The sequence below is a fragment of the Canis lupus genome, chromosome 13, assembly GCF_003254725.2.
Source record: "Canis lupus dingo isolate Sandy chromosome 13, ASM325472v2, whole genome shotgun sequence".
Lineage (NCBI taxonomy): Eukaryota > Metazoa > Chordata > Mammalia > Carnivora > Canidae > Canis > Canis lupus.
Window position 1 is genome coordinate 38,580,556 of NC_064255.1, and position 20,058 is coordinate 38,600,613.

General features: G+C 45.5%; 1 protein-coding gene across 2 annotated transcripts; it reads left to right on the plus strand.

Moving 5' to 3' along the window:
- Positions 1-4,943: 4,943 nt before the first annotated feature.
- On the plus strand, positions 4,944-12,684 carry C13H8orf33 (chromosome 13 C8orf33 homolog). 2 transcript variants are annotated; one of them, XM_049092849.1, is made up of 5 exons: positions 4,944-5,054; positions 5,140-5,448; positions 5,598-5,682; positions 5,766-5,912; positions 12,415-12,684. In XM_049092849.1, exons 1-5 carry the CDS (start codon positions 5,049-5,051, stop codon positions 12,450-12,452), a joined length of 585 nt encoding a protein of 194 aa, XP_048948806.1. In that variant the 5' UTR covers positions 4,944-5,048; the 3' UTR covers positions 12,453-12,684. The 2 variants fall into 2 exon arrangements, with proteins under 2 accessions (XP_048948806.1, XP_048948805.1); XM_049092848.1 differs by lacking the exon at positions 12,415-12,684 and adding an exon at positions 6,379-6,992.
- Positions 12,685-20,058: the final 7,374 nt, after the last annotated feature.

Genomic DNA, 20,058 nt, shown 5'->3' on the forward strand with positions numbered 1-20,058 from the left:
TTCCTGCTGTTGCAGTAGTGCTTTTGACCACTACACTATACTCCTTTTCTGCTCTCCCATTGAGGAAAGGATACACAAATTTGTTATTTCTCTATACCCAAATATTAGCCTTAACCTATGGTGTGAACTTGTCCTCTGGACTTTTAAAATTATGGCTTCTCTAGAAGCCGCTGTCTCTAACATGTCTTTGTAAACCTAGTGACTGGCACTGGTGCAGATATGATCTGTGTGCCCAAGACACATCATATACTTTCCCATGAGCAGGAATCCTGTGTTCTGACCTGATCATTTCAGCTTGCTAGCAAAAACACTGACTGCAAATAAAAATCATGTCTAATTTGGGAGGTTTAAAAACCAATTAGAGGGATCCTTGGGTGGTGCAGCGGTTTATCGCCTGCCTTTGGCCCAGGGCGCGATCCTGGAGACCCGGGATCGAGTCCCACGTCGGGCTCCCGGTGCATGGAGCCTGCTTCTCCCTCTGCCTGTGTCTCTGCCTCTCTCTCTCTCTCTCTGTGTGACTATCATAAATAAATAAAAATTAAAAAAAAAAACCAATTAGAAATAAAGTCAGCAGAGGAATAGCAGATGAGTCAGGAAAGGGTGAATAGAACTGGATTAATCAGAGGTCATTCATGAGGAAAGTAAAAATATTGACAAACCTAAGACATTTATTCATTAAGAAGGCATGTTAAAATTTCAAGATTAACCGTAAAAGAATAGAAATACAGTATGTCATCTCCAAGCTTGAAGAGAAACACTGAGGGGGATCTCTGGGTGACTCGGCGGTTTAGAGCCTGCCTTCGGCCCAGGGTGTGATCCTGGAGACCTGGGATCGAGTTCCACGTTGGGCTCCCTGCAGGGACCCTGCTTCTCCTTCTGCCTGTGTCTCTGCCTCTCTCTCTCTCTCTCTCTCTGTGTCCTTGTGAATAATAAAATCTTTAAAAAAAGAGAGAGAGAGAGAGAGAGAAACACAAAGAGAAAGAAACCCTCATCAATTCGAAGTTAGGTGAGAAATGAATTTGCATGGATGTATTTCAGAGCTCTGCAGTGTGTTCCACTAGGCTTTTGTATATCTGGGATCCCTGGGTGGCACAGCGGTTTGGCGCCTGCTTTTGGCCCAGGGCGTGATCCTGGAGACCCGGGATCGAATCCCACGTCGGGCTCCCGGTGCATGGAGCCTGCGTCTCCCTCTGCCTGTGTCTCTGCCTCTCTCTCTGTGTGTGTGTGACTATCATAAATAAATAAATAATTTTTAAAAAAGGCTTTTTGTATATCTCTTTTTTAAAATTACTTTTTGTATATCTCTAATGCCACTCTGCTTAACTGCCAATCTTTACAATAAGTCTGATAATATAAAGGGATGCCCACTCTCACTACTGTTGTTTAACATAGTGCTGGAAGTCCTAGCCTCAGCAATCAGACAACAAAAAAGAAAGGGCATCCAACTTGGCAGAGAAGAAGTCAAAGTCTCACTCTGCAGGTGACATGACTTTCTATGTAGAAAACCCAAAAGACTCCACCAAAAAATTACAAGAACTGATATAAGAATTCAGCAAAGTCGCAGAATATAAAATCAATGCACAGAAGTCAGTCACATTTCTTTTTTTTTTTTTTTAAAGATTTTATTTATTCCTGAGAGAGAGAGAGAGGCAGACAGAGACACAGGCAGAAGGAGAAGCAGGCTCCATGCAGGAAGCCGGATGTGGGACTCAATCCTGGGACTCGAGGACTACACCTTGAGCCAAAGGCAGACGCTCAACCACTGAGCCACCCAGGCATCCCAGTCAGTCACATGTCTATACACTAACAATGAGGCAGAAGAAAGAGAAATCCAAGAATTGATCCCATTTACAATTGTACCCAAACCGATAAAATACCTAGGAATAAACCTAACCGAAGAGGTAAAGGATCTGTACTCTGAAAACTATAGAATACTCATGAAAGAAACTGAGGAAGACACAAAGGAATGGAAAAATATTTCATGCTCATGGATTAGAAGAACAAATATTGTTAAAATGCCTACATCCATGCAAATGTGGAAATGAACTTTAAACAGATCTCAATTCCTGCAGATCTCAATTCCACAAATGAGGTTAGAAAAGTTGATTATGCATATTTTAAAAAACAAAACTGAATTTATATTACGAAAGACACAAAAATCACTTCCAGACTAAAAGTTTGAATATGAAAGGGAAAGACATAAAATTTATAACAGAGGAGGTTATCTCTAGGATCCCAGGTTAACAAAAGGCTTGTAAGACGTAAAGAGGGAAAGTAAAATATTGATACATTTAATACTGTTAAAAATAAGAATTTCTAGGGCACCTGGCTGGCTCAGTGGTTGAGCATCTGCATCTGCCTTTGGCTCAGGTCGTGACCCCAGGGTCCTGGGATCGAGTCCTACATTGGGCTCCCTAGAGGGAGCCTGCTTCTCCCTCTGCCTGTGTCTCTGCCTCTTTCTCTGTGTCTCTCATGAATAAATAAATAAAATATTTAAAAAATAAAAATAAGAATTTCTTTTCATCAGGGCGCCTGAATGGCTCAGTCTGTTAAGCGCCTGCCTGTCTGCTTTCGGCTCAGGTCATGATCCCTGAGTCCTGGGGTACAGCCCAGTGTTGGGCTCCCTGCTCAACAGGGAGTCTCCTTCTTCCTCTGCTCCCCCTTCAGTCTTGCGCTCTCTCTCACTCTGTCAAATAAATAAAAAACAAAAACAGATGTTAAAAAAGAATTTCTTTTCATCAAAGTGTACTATAATGAAAGTGAAAAAACCCTATAACGCAGCTTTTCTGCTCAAGATATGGAGAAATACCTGAACAGAGGAGACAGACAAGAATATTCCTAGTGCATTGTTTATAATAGAAAAAGTGTAAGAAACTCAGGTGTTTATTCTTGGGTTTCCTTATACAGTGGAATATTTATTATCATCACGTCGTCACTGAAGACAGTGAAGTACAATGGTATGCTGCAACAGGGATAATCCTCATAAATTCATTGAGAAAAACAAACTTAAGAACACATATAGAATGATTTAATGTATGTAAAGTTCAAAACATGCAAAACTAGGCAGTATTGTTTAGAAATCCATACTTATGTTGTATACACATGCAGAAGTCCTGAAAGACATTGATAATGTTCTGTTTCTTCAACTGGATGATAGTTATGTGCATTTTTATGACTTTTACCTTCAAATATGTTTATATATACAATCTTCATTTTTTAAAAGATATTTATTTATTTATTTATTTATTTATTTATTTATTTATGAGAGACACAGAGACAGAGAGAGAGAGGCAGAGACACAGGCAGAGGGAGAAGCAGGCTCCATGCAGGGAGCCCGATGTGGGACTTGATACCGGGAACCCAGGATCATGCCCTGGGCCAAGGGCAGGCATTAAACTGCTGAGCCACCCAGGGATCCATACAATTTCATTATTGAGCACTCCATATTTGCAAATTCATCTGGTTGCTAAAATTTACTTGTAACCCTCGAAACCTATACTGATACTTTCAGAGTCACTCATGGACATGCACAGAATAATGACAATTCTGGGTCACTACACTTACATGTTCCCAGCTGAGGTTGAGCAGGCGACACTGCTCTCATACTGTAAGCCAGTGTCCTTTTCATAGTATATTCAATGCTACACTTTTTACATTCTTGTGCTTTTTGGTGATTTTTCCATTTAAAATGGCCCTCAATGGGCGGCCCGGGTGGTTCAGCGGTTTAGCGCCACCTTCAGCCCAGGGTGTGGACCCTGGGACCCCGGGATCAGGACCTGAGCCAAAGGCAGACGCTTAAGCACTGAGTCACCCAGGCGGCCCTGTCTAAAGGTTTTTGATATTCCTCCCTTCAAGAGGGGTCACAAGAGACCCTGACTTAGAATCACACGGCTACACTGTTGCTAGATTCCTGCTTCCTCGGGAACGGTACCAGATGTTTACTGTTTTCGATCAGCTCAGTTGTGTGACAACTTGTTACCCTGCAATAAATAATAGATCAACTATTTGTGATGACCAAACTGACACCCTCGAGACCTCCCAGCCCAGGCAGGCAACACGTCCCATCTGTTGCCTCAGGAAACGACACTTGGTACCCCGATTTCCCCGACCGGAATCCTCGGACAGCACTCCGGCTCCTGCCCTGCTGCAGGCTCTTTCCTCCCGAGGACGTCTACTGACGCCTGGAGCCCCAGGCTGGGAGGAGGCACCCGGTCTGTAGTACCGGAGGGTGGGGGGCCGCCCTGGGCAGAAGGCGGGGAGGGGCAAGCCAGACCGGGACGGGCTCCTGCTGCGTCCTCCCGCGGCAGTGCTCACGTCCAGGCCACCCGCAAGGGCGCAGGCTCTTCCCCCGCGTCTCGGGCATCCCTCCACGTTCCCAGCCTCACCTGCCGCCCGCCCGTCTGGCCTTCGTCCCAAGACAGCCGAGGGGTCTTTCAAACGCACATCCGAGTGAGACCCCAGCACTCTGCGGACCAGCGTGTGTCAAAGGCTTCCCCTCGCGCTGACAATCAAGCGGACCTCGGGCCTGTCCCCGGCGCCTGCACGGCCGGAGCTCGCCCAACGCCCTGACCTGCCCCGCGGCCCCTGCCCCGCCTCCTTCCCGCTACCCAACCTGTCCCGCCAGCCTGGCGCGGGCTGCTGCCCGGAGGTCTCCGCCGAGCGCTCGCCCTCGTTTCGGCCGCTATTCACGACGCTTCTCTGGGACGGCTTTTCCCCGCCCACCAGGCGAGCGGTCGGAGCGTTCCCTTGTGCAGGGCCTTGTCCTAGCATCCTGAGCGGTGCCTGCAACGCAGTAGGTGGCGCGAGAACACGGCCCCGGGGGCCCCTTCGGAGCCTGCGCTGGGTCCCAGCGGCCGCTGCGAGGCCTGAGCCTGCAGTCCCCGCCTCCGCCCGCCCATCTCCCAGCCCCGCCGCCGCCCCCCATAGCCCCGCCCCCCGCCCCGTCCCGTCCGTGCCCAGCGGAACTCGGCGCTGCAGCCGCGTTGCCGGAGGAGGTTGTTCGGCGGGAAGCTCGGGCGCTGCGCGGTCTTCCGCGGCGAGGGCGGCGCATGGCGGTGAGCGGTGCCCAGTGAGCGCGGGGGCGCCGGGGTCCCGCCGCGCGCGGCCCGCTTTGACCCTGGCGCTGCCCCTTTTCTCCAGGCCCGAGACGCAGCAGCGGCCGCAAGCCCAGGCGCCGCCCGCACGCCCCGCAGCCCCCGGGCCCCTGGGTCGCCGCCCGGCGCCGCGAGTCCTTCCGCCGTGAGGCCCCCCGCAGCCCGCCTCGGCTCCGGGCCCCCCGCCGGCCGTGACGCCGCCCCCGGGGGCCGCCCCGAGCAACGTGGGGGCGACGGAGCGGCCAAGAACCAGAAGAAGAAGAAAAACCGGAACGGGGCCCCCGTGGCGCGTGGCGGCGGGAAGGACCCAGAGGAGCCGGCCCCAGAGGAAGCGCCCCGGAGCGCGGAGGCTCAGGCACGCGCGGGCCTCGGTCGGGAAGGGCGGGCGCGCGGGGGGGCGAGGGCGTGGCGGCCGCCGCGGGGCTCGCGGGTGCCCGTGGGGTGGGGCCGCGGGCCCCGGCGCCCTGCCGCCGCCTCACGGCCGCTCTCCTCGCTGCGTCGCAGGAGGAGCAGCTGGCCCGGGAGCTGGCTTGGTGCGTGGAGCAGCTGGAGCTGGGCCTCAGGACGCGGAGACCGAGTCCGAAACAGAGTGAGGGGTCCTTCGGGGCGGGGGGGCCGCGGGGGCCGTCAGCGGGATGGAGGCGGTTACTAGGCCTCTCTTGCTGCGGGCAGGAGAGCAGGCCGCTGGGGCGATCCGGAGCCTGCGCAGCGACAGCACCCCCCTGCCGCGGAAGAGGCAGCTGATGCGCTCCTTGTTCGGGGACTACAGGGCTCGCATGGAGGCCGAGCGGCGCGACGCCCTGCGGGCGCTCAGGGCAGGTGAGGAAGCCGGTGGTCCCAGGCGGTGCGGAGAAAGGGCCTAGGGGGTGACAGGACCGGAGGAACCCAGAGTGACAGGGCTGGTGGGGGTGGGTCGGCTCAGAGGCCTGAGGGCGCTGGGAGAGGAAAGGCTGGGGCCCTGCGAGGGATGGGGAGGGGCGGTGAGAGGGATGGGGGAGGGGCGGTGAGAGAAGCTGGAGCACCCTCCTACTGACTATGCGCCAGGGGAGAGAGGTTGGGTCTCCTGACGCTGAGACCGTGACTGAGCCCACATGGAGTCGGAAGCTTAACTGAGCCACTCAGGGTGCCGGTCTTAGTGATTCTGGGTGGGGTTTGATGCCAACACCTACCCTCAGATTTTGAGGAATGAATCCGTTGATTTGCCCCAAGAGATTCGAGGTGAATGGCCAGGGTAATGTTAGCGGTTACTACTCTGTTACGACACTTTCTGTCGCCTCCCCCACAGCGGCCCGCGCGGCTCAGGTGCAGCCTGTAGGTGAGGCCACCAGAAAGAAGAGCGGAAGGGTCTGCAGGCCTCGCCAGGCAGGTGTAGCCAAGGCCACCCAGGATACCCCTGATGAAGAGTTCAGGTTCAATTTCTTTTAGCCTGACTTCCATGCTGGAACACTTCCCCTGCCTGGGTGGTGTGGGGGTTTGTCTTGTGTGGAGCCTCTCCGGGAATGCTCTGCTGGACAGACGTGAGGTTAGTCCGTTCGTGGCTGCCCAGTGGATCTGGTGCCATGGCTGTGGGACGGATGTGGAACCAGCCTATTGGGTACTGTCAGATAAGCACAAGACCGTTTGTAAGTTTTCAGATGAAATGTCCATCCCGCGACAAGAAGGATGTCTGTTTAGGAAACTTCTACAATAAACTGAAGTGAGTGTTCAGCATATTGTAGAAAGAATGTTGCACTTCATCTTTAGGCTGAGGTTAGGCAGCTGTTTGTAATAAGGACCGCGGAGGAAGCTATAGAACTGTACACTGGTGCTCACTTATAAAAGAACTTTGTGTCAAATGGTGTAGTGCTTTATATCATAATATCATGTTGCTCTAATAAAACTATTTTTTGTAAAAATGGATCAATGAATTCATGTGCTAACGTCTGTTAAATAAATACAGAAGAGGCAGGTGTCTGTCCTGGCTGGGTTCTAGGCTCACCAGGGTGCTTGGTCCTTTGTTTTACCTTCATTCCTGAGCATGTGTCCTCCCTAGGGAGCCAGTGTAGCTCCCAGAAGGCCAAGCTTTCTTCTTAGGAGCAGAGAGCTTCTTGTCCTAACAATCCTGGCCGAAGACCTGAGTTGACCCTCAGTAGATGACCTCTCCGGACCTTGGCTGCTGCAGGAGATACTCCCAGGACTTCCTTTGCTTGGAATCAGGTGGCCTTTTCCCCCTCTTCAATTGTGGTGCTGCCTTTGCTCGTGTCTCCCAAGCTTGCATCCCAGCCTGCCTGCTCAGCATTTCTACTTTGATGTTTCATGAGCATTTCAAACTTGACGTGTCCAAAACATTTGATTGGTCCCTAAATCTTCCTTTGTCTTCTGCTTTTGAGTTAATAGCTATACTGCTCACCTAGTTGATTAGGCCAAAGACCTGTGTTATCCTTTCTTGCTTTCCTCCCACACATGTGTTCTGATAGGAGGTCTGTCTGCAAACTAAATCTATGATATTTGGAGCTTTCTCTTTGCTGCTCGGCATACTAGTCCTGGCCCTGGCTCTTCCCCTGACTGCTGTGTGAGCCTCCAGGGGTTTGTATCCATACATCACTCTTGCCTCTTGTGTGTTCAATGCAGCCAGTGATTCTGCACGTATATTGAGTCCTGTTTCTCTGACCTAGTGACTTTATTGTACTTTAGATATGTGAAAGGTCCCATTTGGGGCCTGCACACTTTTAGGCTCCTGACCACTTCTCTGATGTGGCCCCCTTTTCTTGTTCCTACCTTGCTGACTTGTCTGTTCCTGAGATAATCAAATCAATCCTTCCTCAAGGGCTTCAATCCTGATATCACTAAAAGTCCACTTGTAGGAGATCTTGGACTCTGGAGAACATGGTACATGGAGACTGGGAAACAGGAATCATCTGAAGACAAGAGTCTCTGTACCATCAACCCTGCTTTCCTCTCAGGTTATTTTTCTATTCAGGATGCTCCTTCAGCCTATACCTAGCTTGTTCTTGGTGCTATTTCATACATGGCTTGCATGTTGGGAAAGCACAGCTAAGTCAGACCCCTTACCCTGGCCTCAGTTCACCCATCTATAAATGGGGTGGGTGTGGGTGGTGCTAGATGAGGTTAACTGGAGACCTTGACTTCCCTGCACTGCTCTCAGGCCTCAGTGGTCTGGTCTATGCAATAGGCCCTGTTGTGTGATGGTCTCAACACCAGCTCCATGGCTCCACAGCTCATGTTTGGTTCTTCCTAGTTTGGTTCTTTGAGCTACACCCACATGTCTGACACAAATACCACTGGACAATGATCATTTATTCTACAAAAAAGAAAAGAAAAGAGAAAAGAAAAGAAAAGAAAAGGAAAAGAAAAGAAAAGAAAGAAAGAAAAGAGAAAGAAGAGAAAGAAAGAAAGATCAGCACCTGCTCAGTTCTTGGTGGACTATATTCTTTCTGGTAGCACCATTCTTTTCACTATATTTGAAAAATTTCCTATTGCATCAAAAAAGAATAGAAGCAAAATCCAATGGCAAATCCTCCTAAGTTTAAAATATGTGTACCTTTACTTTCACTGGGACAATATTCATTAACTTATCATCCCCCAAGTGAATGTCTACTGTAAGTTTAAACAATATAAAGTCCTAATAAAAACTGAAACCTTCCCCTTATTTGAGTCGTGTTGTCTCCTGAAAAATGGAAGTGTATCACTCACCTGAGTGCCTGTACTGGGTACGCTGGCATCCCCTGAGGTTTTGGAAGCCCCTTTAATGCCCACATGCCACTGCACATGCCCCAGGTATCCTGTGGCTATCCAGAAGTCCCCAGCCTAATTTGCCTGCTTGCTGTACCACTCCTGTGGGACTCACCAAAAGCCCGGCTCCTGGGCCTGAAAAATCGCTCCAGTTCTGCCCTTGGAGTCCTGGGCTCAGTTGTCCCTCCGCCTCTGGTCATGTGGATGCCCTCAGGGGGAGCTTCAGAAACAGGTGACACTCAGCCCTCTCCCTGTTGTTTTCCTTAGAAAGGAATGTTAGTTTCTTGCAATTCTTGATAGTGAATTCCAGAGGAGTAGAAGACATAAAGCTGTAAACCAACCTTTAGGAATGCTGAGGGAAAAGTAGAAAGACTTGTTCAAGACTGGAGTGTGGGAAAGACTTTTGTAACAGGAAAATAGAGAAAATGAATTAAAGCTTGGTGACAGAGGGATCCCTGGGTGGCGCAGCGGTTTAGCGCCTGCCTTTGGCCCAGGACGCGATCCTGGAGACCCGGGATCGAATCCCACATCGGGCTCCCAGTGCATGGAGCCTGCTTCTCCCTCTGCCTGTGTCTCTGCCTCTCTCTCTCTCTCTCTCTCTCTCTCTCTCTCTCTCTCTCTCTCTGTGACTATCATAAATAAATAAAAATTAAAAAAAATAAAATAAAATAAAGCTTGGTGACAGAGAAGTGGTTTGAGAAATGGAATGTAAAAGGAGATCCACTGCACACCTGGTAGGGAAAGATTGGTAGAATTTTGGAACGGATTGAATATCTCGACTCAGAGTGTATGTGTTAGTGGAGCCAGGAGACCTTCCTAGCCAGATTAGGGTCGCTTGAATCAGAGAGCAGATGGAAATGCCAGAATTAGATGCCCCATGACACTGATCCACACTTCATTTTCCTCCCAGGTGACGTGAACCTGAAAGCCGTGACCACAGTGATAGTTTTGGGCAAAACAGTGGAAAGACCTATAGTACACACACTAAATGTGATTGCCAGTGGATGCAGGTGGCCAATGAAGAGTAAGGAGCAGAGGGAGCACAGGGTGAGGGAGATGAGGAGGATGTAGCTGAGGGATTGTTGTTGACCTCGACTCAGAGCTGCACAAAGCCCTCAAATATCACAGCTGTGAGAAGAAAGGAGAGAGTTGTGCTGGCCAGAGCTTTCCTCCAAAACCTATCTGATCACACCTTTGGGGGGTGGCAACCTCTCTTACTGTTTGCATAGTGATTGGACACTTCACACAGTGGTCTGTCTGCATCTATGAGAAAACAGAGGTGTAATGTCTCAGGTTCAGTAATTCTTAACACATTCCCACCAACAAAACAGTCACAGAACATTTGGACATATTTCTACACATAGCTATGGGGAAGGTCCTTCATGCATAGTTTTAAGTTTACATTGCCCATTCCCTGATAATTTTATGGACAAAAATATTTCTTCTATTTCTCTTCAGTGTACAGGGAGGTATTTATTTTGTTGTCTTTCATAGGGATACTATAATAGATTCTAAGACTTGCAAATTTCATTTCTCCTGGTTATGTCTTCAGTATGCCCTCTCATGTTAATTGTTCTTTGGAAAACCCCTCCTGACCGAATACTGATGATGTGTGAGAATTGTTGATTTTATTGGGTTCAGAAATGGTATTGTAGTTCTGTGGAAAATTGTACTGGTTGGTATTTTTAGAAGTGCATACTGAAATATTTACATGTGCAGTGTTGTTATGTCTGTAATTTACAATATTTTACAATACAAAAATGTGAAGCAAATATGGCTAATTATTGAGTCTAAATGATATGTACATGGCATTCATCACACCATTCTCTTCACTATATTTGAAAAATTTCCTATTACATCAAAAAAGAATAAAAGCAAAATCACCAGTTGCAAATCTTCCTAAGTTTAAAATATATTTACCTTTACTTTCACTGGGACAATATACATTAACTTATTATCCCCCAAGTGAATGTCTACTGTAAGTTTAAACAATATAAAGTCCTAATAAAAAACAAAACTGTTTTGTCAACTTTAGTTGCCATAAGATGGCAGTTTCCCCTCATTTATTACCGACAGCAGTGTGGTAGTGTCCTTGTCCCGTTGTCGTCTCTGAACGATGCTATTGATAGGGTTTTGGGGTGGCACTAATTTCCTGTACAGTTTGGAGGCCAGTTCTGTTGTGTGATCTGGATGATGTCTGGGAGGCTTACTAAGCCTCAAGCTTGTTTATCTAACCCTCTTGATGTTACTCTGGGCTTCCTATCACTTCTTTTTTTTTTTTCCTATCACTTCTTATACAAAAGAGACATTTGACTGTAATTTAAAGGATCCATGGCTGCTCTTAGGTGTCATGTAGCATATTTTTCAGTAGCTGGACAGCTCCTAGGTCTCTTCAGCCTGTTGAATCTTGCCATTTATGAGACATCAAAACCTTGCAGAACATTTTTGGTAGCCTCATTTGATTTGTTAAATCAACAAGGAAAATTTTGTTCAAGTGCGATGTTTTCAAGATGGAAAGTGACTGAGTAGGAATTAACCAGGCAAGGTGGATCGTGAGGGCATTCCAAGGCAAATGGATAATTTACTGATTACATAGTGGAATTATTAAGTTTTAGGAATTATTAGGTGAATTAATTAAATGTATGAATAAATGATGACTGAATAACGAAACCTTACCTGTAATTACATGGCTCTCCCCTGGGAGATGGGGAGGGATGTTGCTGCAGGTGTTTGGCTGTCTGGTTGGGCATTTCCCCACATGGACTAGAAGGGCTATCATTAAAGCAGAGATTCAGGGAGATTTTCCTGGGACCTAGTTTTTCCTGCATACAGACCCATAGGGAGTCTGAACAATAACAGGTGAGGTATTTTGTCATAGCTCTGAGGGATATCACAGTAGTTATAACATCTGATAGTTGGACAAGAGTTAAGGTTTTCCTCCAGACTAGAAATCTGTAGCTTTTTAAAGTACCTGCAAGAAGAACCCTCAGTTTATATATTGAGAGTAGTTAAATGAAATCAGAGCCCATGTTTGGGAAAATTAGTCAAGAAAAATAAAATCTTGGGGCACCTCAGTGGCTCAGTCAGTTAAGTGTCTGACTTAAGCTCAAGTCATTGATGTCAGAGTCTTGGGATTGAGCCTTGTGCCAGGCTTCATGCTCAGCAGGGAGTCTGCTTCTCCCTCTGCCCCTCCTCCCAGTTGTACACACACACACTCTCTCCAATAAATAAAATTTAAAAATCTTTAAAAGAGTAAAATAAAATCTCAGTGCTGAGCAAAAGGCAAATGTCACAATTAACACTTGAAATTTCATATTTAATTAATGAACCCTGTATTACCTTGCTAAATTCCCAAGGCTCATGCTACCATTGAAGAATGTTTCAGGTTTCAACGCTTATATTTAAGTAATTGATAAAAAGTCCTCATCTAATTATGACATGATCTGTAATATATGTATTTGAAAATAGCTTCTTTGAGACAGCTTCTTTGAGTGTTTCCATAGTTCAGAATGACATATTATGCTAGATATTTTCTGTTATTCTTCAAGAAAGCCTCCTCTCCAGCACTACTTTTTTTTTTTTTTTCCAGCACTACTTTTAATCTGGGTGTTCCCCAAGTGCAGGTGATGCTGAAGAAAGGTATCATTGTGTAATGGAAGGTAAAGTCAAATTGAAAAATAAAACAATTACAACGAGAAACAAAGCTGAAGTGTTTTTGATGCAAACTACATGCAAGAACACTTCAATCCCTAATCCTCAATTGTAAAAAGACAGGAATAATTATATTGTGCACACAAAATTCTATAAGGATCATTCATGATATGCAACAGTTGGAAAAATAAACTATGTATTTAAACTATGTTCACATCCATATATTTGGGTTTTTTAAAAAAGATTTTATTTAGTTATCCATGAGACACACACACACACACACACACACACACACACACACATACACAGAGATTGGCAGAGACGTAGGCAGAGAGAGAAGCAGGCTCTTCTTCTTCCAAAGAGAAGCTGGAAGCAGGACTCCAGGATCGCGCCCTGGGCAGAAGGCAGGTGCTCAACTGCTGAGCCACCCCACATCCATATATTTGTGATAAGGAATGGAAATACTAGTGGCAGGCTTGAGATCAGGATCAGGGTCTGGCTCAGAGTCAGTGTCATTGTCAGAGCCTGGGTCAGGTTCTGTTTCAGGTCAGGGTTTGGGTCAGGGTCTTGTTCACCCCCTGGGTCAGGGTCAGGGTCAGTGTCTAGGTCAGAGTTTGGTTTTAGCGTAAGCGGCCCTATTCCCTATCCTCTATCTCACCTCTAACTGGGCCTAGGATGGACAGGACTCACCATTGATCACATTTGTATTAGCGATTAAGTTGGAACATTGGGTTTTCGCTCTCAATGTTGGGCTGTAATAGAAGAAGAGTGCAGTATCTTCCTGGTCACTATTTGAAATTCAACTTAACCCCAGATGAGGGTTTTGGAAGGCCTCAAGATCATGCGCAGTCCTTCTACCCTCCCATCTGCCAGCTCCTCTCTGCCTAGGCAGCCCAAGTTTCCAGCAAAGACCTGACCCATGGGGGCATGCAGTAGATGTGTGTGACTTTATAAAGGACTGGGTGCAGTGGCCTACGGGTTACCAGAAAACCTACCATGGGCAGTCTATTCTTGTGGGCTGGTGCTGCTCTCCTAGCGACAGCTGGATCCTCCGTCCTAGTTGAGTGATCAGCACTAGACAGTCAGGTCTCAGAAAGGACAGTCCTTGGCCTCCAACCATCCAGGCAGGCATCTGTGGTCCTCCAGCTCAGGCCAGCCTGGGTCTTGACAACCCTTATGGCCAGTTACTAGGGGATTTAACAGGTCCATGAGCTGTGTAGACAGCCCTTTGGGATGTTTCTATTCCCAACACCTGTGTGGTTGAGACAAATACCTCCTTCCTTACAACCTCTTACCCTCCAAACATTGTGAATATATTCCTATTGTGAATAACCATACCACACACTGGCCCTGCAATCCTTTGGCCTCCCAGTTATAGTGTAACTTTTGACATGCATATTCATAAGGAATCAAGAATATAGGACCAACCATGTCTCCCAGCGGGTAGTTTCTTCCTGAGGCTGCATGGTCTTGGAGAGCCACGTGTACAACCCAGGAACTGTGGCCTCAAGAAAGCATGCCAAATGTGGATTCTGGGCTGTGGAATAATCCTCAAACCTCTCACTGATTTACTGAGCAATAAAATCATCTGTCTCCCAACCAAAGAGTTCCAGAGTATAGACCCTGTGTTCCACCCATCTTGAAGATAGGTGTATGATCCAAATCTAGGCAATCCCATGCTCCATCCTCTGGGTGCTCAGATGGTTTCAAGGATGAGAATGTGCCCCAAGCCCAAAGATGTTTAAATCTGTGACTTCTTGGAACTCAAGGGAAGGAGAAACGCTTCCCAGTAGACTAGACAATGAGGGGATGCCAGCCTGGAGTTGCTGGAGGCTCCAGATGCAGTGAGAGAGACCATGTCTGTGAATGGGGTCACCCCCAGAGCACTTAGGATGGAGGATTGGAGAGAGTCCAGGTCACATTGTGAGAGTGTGAGCCCCTGGTACTGTCAGGTCCAAACCCACCCTTTTTTTATTTTTTTTATTTTTTTTTACTTTTTTTTTCCACTCTTTTTAAAAAAAAAAAAAGATTTTATTTATTTATTCATGGGAGACACAGAGAGAGAGAGAGAGAGGCAGAGACACAGGCAGAGGGAGAAGCAGGCTCCATGCAGGGAGCCCGACATAGGACTTGATCCTTGGTCTCCAGGATCAGGCCCTGGGCTGAAGGCAGCACTAAACCGCTGAGCCACCAGGGCTGCCCCTCCAAACCCATTCTTAACTTACCTCTTGCAAGTAATAATTTATTTCTACCATTTAAAAATATTAATTTCTTTTACTTCAGTAAGTGTGTCCAGTCCCTTGCCATCCAAAAAGTGCCAGCCAACACATCAGGATCAATAGTCCCTGAGATTCCGTGTGCACAGTGTGTCCTCACTTGGCTGGGGGTGACAAGACAGTGAGTGAGGTCACCTCAGGGGAGCTCTAGAACAGCTCTCTCCCTGTTTCTTCTCTATTCCTGGGAGGAAAACCCCAGAACAATGGGAGGAGAACCAGCAGGAGGGAGAGGTCCCTGAATGGCCAACTGATCTTTTTTGTTTGTTTGTTTTCCCTCATTTTAGGATCCATCTTATTAATGTGTAAGTTTACTAAGAAATCACTCATTTCCTCTAGGCTTCCAGTCCGATGCAATAAGTTTCTCTTATTTGACCTTTAATTTCTACTCTCTAATTTTTCAAAGAATTGTCTCAATTGATGAACAAATATTGATAGGTTATTATTTACTAAGGCAATATTTTATTCAGGTCTCTCTGTTCTATGTTTTCCTGCTCCAGGATCCCATGCAGGGTACCACGTGACCTATGGTCATAATGTCTTTTTAGGCTCTTCTTGGCTGTGACAGTATATGACTCACCTCGTTTCAATGACCTCGGCAGTATTGAGGAGAACTGCTCAGGTATTTTGTAAAAAGTCCTGCATTGGGATTTACTTGGTGTTTTCCTCATAATTAAACTAGGATTATGGTTCTGAGGAAGCAGATCACAGAGGTAAAGTGCTCTGTCATCATTTTGTATCAAAGGAACATGCTCTGGAGGCCACTTGTCACTGTCTCTGTTAACGGTCACCTGGCTGAAGCAGTGTTGGTCAGGCTTCCCTACCATGAGGTTACTCTTTCCCATGTGTGTATGGTGTGTCTTCTTGAGCAGGAAAATACTATGTGGAGCGCACACTTTTAGGAGAGGGGAGTTAGCTCCACCCCCTTGATGGATGATGGCTAAGTGCACATATCTATTATTTGGACTATTTAGTAGGAGAGGTCTATTCAACCCATTTGTAAAAAAACCTTGTAATAGCGCAGCCCTGGTGGCTCAGAGGTTTAGCACCGCCTTCAGCCCAGGGCCTGATCCTGGAGACCCAGGATCAAGTCCTACATTGGGCTCCCTGCATGGAGTCTGCTTCTCCCTCTGCCTGTATTTCTGCCTCTCTCTCTCTCTCTGTCTCTCATGAACAAATAAAATCTTCAAAAAATTGTAAATAAAAAAAAAACCCTTGTAATATGTTGATGAAAATGCAACCAAGTAATTTAAAAGATCACAATGACTTCATGAAACAATTCATGAAATGGGCATCATCCCATCTAGCAAATAGAAAGGAGCTTCTTTGAATTGTAGGGAAGGAAATATTTTTAAAAGTAGAGAGGGTATTGAAAAAAGGAAATTATTAGCAAAGGATGCATTGTTTTAGGCAAGGTCATCATCCTAAGGGGAACAAAGAGGCCATTCAATACATTTTCCAGGTTGACTGGTTAAAGGTTACATGGGGTATGTGTGTGAAACTGCATTTAGATTAGGTATTAAATTTTGATTCACTGACCTGAGTCTCTTTATTTTTATTTTTTATTTTATTTTTAAATTTTAATTTAAATTCAATTTGCCAACATATAACACCCAGTGCTCATCCCATCAAGTATCCTCCCCTCAGTGCCCGTCACCCAGCTACCCCATCCTCCCACCCACCTCCCCTTCTGCAACACTTTGTTTCCCAGAGTTAGGAGTCTTTCATGGGTTGTCTCTCTAATTTTTCCCACTCAGTTCCCCTCCTTTCCCTTATAATCTCTTTCACTATTTCTTATATTCCACATATGAGTGAAACCATATGCTGACCTGGGGCTCTTAACACAGGTGACTCCATTTTTGTGCTTGTGGTTTTCTTTTTATCTTTTTTTTTTTTAATATTTTACTTATTTATTCATGAGAGACACACAGACAGAGACACAGGCAGAGGGAGAAGCAGGCTCCCTGCAGGGACCCCGATGTGGGGCTGGATCCTGGGACTCCAGGATCACACCCTGAGCCAAAGGCAGACACTCAGCTGCTGAGCCACCCAGGCGTCCCATTGTGGTTTCCTTTATAAATAATCATTTATGTTTACTAGCATGGACACTTGGGTAGTCATTTTAGGCTGTTGATCGTACTCCTGCACTGCTGTGTTTGGCTGCTGGTTCATTCCTGCTTTGGCTACTGAGAATGCTTTCCATTGATTCCTGTTTTCCTTTGACATAATTCCATCTTTGTGGATTTTTTTTCTTGGTTCTTCCTTACTTTCTGATACTTCAAGATAATCCTGGCTCCTACATTTACTGTCTTAGTCTGAGTGTCGGCAATTTTTCAAAGAGCCCTGGTTCCTTTTTTTTTTTTTTTAAGATTTTATTTATTTATTCATGAGAGACACAGAGAGATAGAGAGAAAGGCAGAGACACATGCAGAGGGAGAAGCAGGCGCCATGCAGGGAGCCCGATATGGGACTCGATCCCAGGTCTCTAGGACCCTAGGCTGAAGGCAGCGCTAAACCGCTGAGCCACCCGGGCTGCTCCCTGGTTCTTTATTAGAGAATGGTATTAAAGTCTTACATGAGGACTAAATGTGCTCAGCAGACAATGCAAGGAAATATGTGCACATATTCCAACCTGTGTAAACATACCTACTTATAAAGATTTCTATGTGGAACTGTCCATATCTATATTAAGTGAAAGATGAGTTTATAATGATATCTCCTACCTGGTCCATCATCACACAGATATTGTGATTTTTCTCCCTTTGCAGATCTGTAACTTCCTACTACAACAGTGAGAAGCCTGGCTCCCACCACCTGGCAATTATTTAATTCATTTTTTACAGATTACAGATGTGGCATTTTCAGAACTATTAGCTACCACCCTTGGGAAAGAATTGCAAGAAACAGGGCCCACTGTATACATACAGTACTTTTTTTCTTTAGTGCATAGATTCCATGCATTTCCAAAGTTACTTAGGTCATTGCCTTTTGTTAAACAATCTACAATGAGGGCTTTTTTTCCCCATCCTTGTGTTTCTAATACAGTTAGGTTATTTGTCACAGTCTGTATTCCACTGAAGGGGAGAAAGAAATTTTCCTCATTCTAAGGTTCTTCCAGTAGGACTAGGAATTACATTGACATGAGACAGATTAACAGGAGGAAAACAAAAACAAAGTTTAATTGTGTACACTTAGAGGTCCAATAATGAAATTGACACCTAAAGAAATACCAAAGCACCCAGTTTCTAAACTTTTTGGACAAAGAGAAAATAAACCTGTGACAAATTCATAGGACAAGAAAAATTAACCTTGGGAGCTTCAACTGGTAAGGAGTTCATTTAAAATTTTTTAAATTTTATTTAAATTCAGTTAATTAACATATAGTGTATTATTAGCTTCAGGGGTAGAGATCAGTGATTCATCAATTGTATGTAACACCCAGTGCTCAGTACATCACTTGCCCAAGTTTTTTTTTTTTTAAGATTTTATTTATTTATTCATGAGAGACACACAGAGAGAGAAAGAGACACAGGCAGAGGGAGAAGCAGGCTCCATGCAGGGAGCCCCATGTGGGACTCGATCCCGGGTCTCCAGGATCATGCCCTGGGCCGAAAGTGGTGCTCAGCTGCTGAGCCACATTGGGCTGCACATCACTTGCCCTCCTTAATGCCCATCACCCAGCTACGCCATTCTCCCAACTCCACTCCTCCAGCAGCCCTCAGTTTGTCTCCTGTAGTTAGAATCTCTTTTATGGTTTATCTCCCTCTCTGATTTTGTCTTGTTTTATTTTTCTCTCCCTTCTTCTATGTTTCTCTATTCTGTTTCTTAAATCCCACATATGAGTGAAATCATATGATAATTGCTTTCTCTGATTGACTTATTTCACTTAGCATAGTACACTCACATCATTGCTAATGGCAAGATTTCTTTTCCTTTTTTCATGGTTAAGTAATATTCCACTGTATATATACCACATCTTCTTTATCTATTCATCTATTGATGGACATCTGGGCCCTTTCCATAGTTTAGCTTCATACAAATGGCCAACAGACACATGAAAAATGCTCCGCGTCACTCAGCATCCGGGAAATAAAAATCAAAAGCATAATGAGATACCACCTCACACCAGTCAGAATGGCTAAAATTAACAAGTCGGGAAACAACAAATGGTGATGATGCAGAGAAAGGGGAACCGTCTTACGGTGCTGGTGGGAATGTAAGCTGGCACCACCACTCTGGAAAAACAGTATGGAGGTTCCTCAAAGAGTTAAAAATAGAGTTACCCTATGATGCAGCAATTGCATTATGACTTATTTACCCCAAAAATATAAATGTAGTGATCCAAAGGGGCACCTGGACCCCAATGTTTATAGCAGCAATGTATACAATAGTGGAACTATGGAAAGTAAGGAATTCTAAACAGATTCTGGGCTGAGGTAGTAAATTAGTAAAAAGTAATAACGATTGTTTATACAGCCTTCTAAGCTTTAAATTTCCCATCTCTGGTGATAAGGAAGTCTCTACCTCCTGACACAGGGAGATCTTCATATGGGGATTTATTTCCTGCTTCCAGAGGGACAGAGTCTCTCTTACATAGACTCTCTTTAATTTGATTTGATTTGATTTAATTTAATTCTTTTACAGCCAAGGAGAGAGGGAGGGAAGAGCTGAGGGAGGGAGAAAATCTTAAGCAGGTTCTATGCCCAGGGCAGAGCCTGATATGGGGCTTGATCTCACAACCCTGAGATCATGACCTGAGCTGAAATCAAGAGTCAGTCACTTAACTGACTGAGCTACACAGGCGCCCCACCTCTTTTTTTTTTTTCTTAAGTAAGTTTTATTTAAAATAATCAATACAGGGTTAAAAATAAATACACAAATAAAAAATAAAATAAAATAATCAATACGCCAAAGTGGCACATTCAGGGTGGCCTGCCCTTGGCCCATACACCATCCTGTGACATTCCCACATCCTAAATAACTTGAGTAGATTATGACTATCCTTTATGATGCAAAAATGTTAGGATTTTGATAAACAAATACTGACCAGTATCTATCATTAAAGTATCATGGCATACCTCAATCCCCCACTCCATGATCCTTATTATCTCTGTAGTTTTGCCTTTTCCAGAATGTCCTACAAACTGTTTAGCTTTTTCAGACTTTTCAGTCTGGATTCTTTGACTTAGCAAAATACATGTAAGATTCATCTATGTCTTTGTTGGATGATGGTTTATTTCTTTTTATTGGTAAATAGATTAATAGAAGAAAAACAAACAGAAGTTTAATATACATGGGAGATACCCAGA

Coding starts and splice junctions, on each gene's coding strand:
- C13H8orf33 (XM_049092848.1), top strand. Junction 5,449..5,597: donor CCCGGAGCGCGGAGGCTCAG/GCACGCGCGGGC, acceptor GCTGCGTCGCAG/GAGGAGCAGCTGGCCCGGGA. Junction 5,913..6,378: donor CCTGCGGGCGCTCAGGGCAG/GTGAGGAAGCCG, acceptor CCTCCCCCACAG/CGGCCCGCGCGGCTCAGGTG.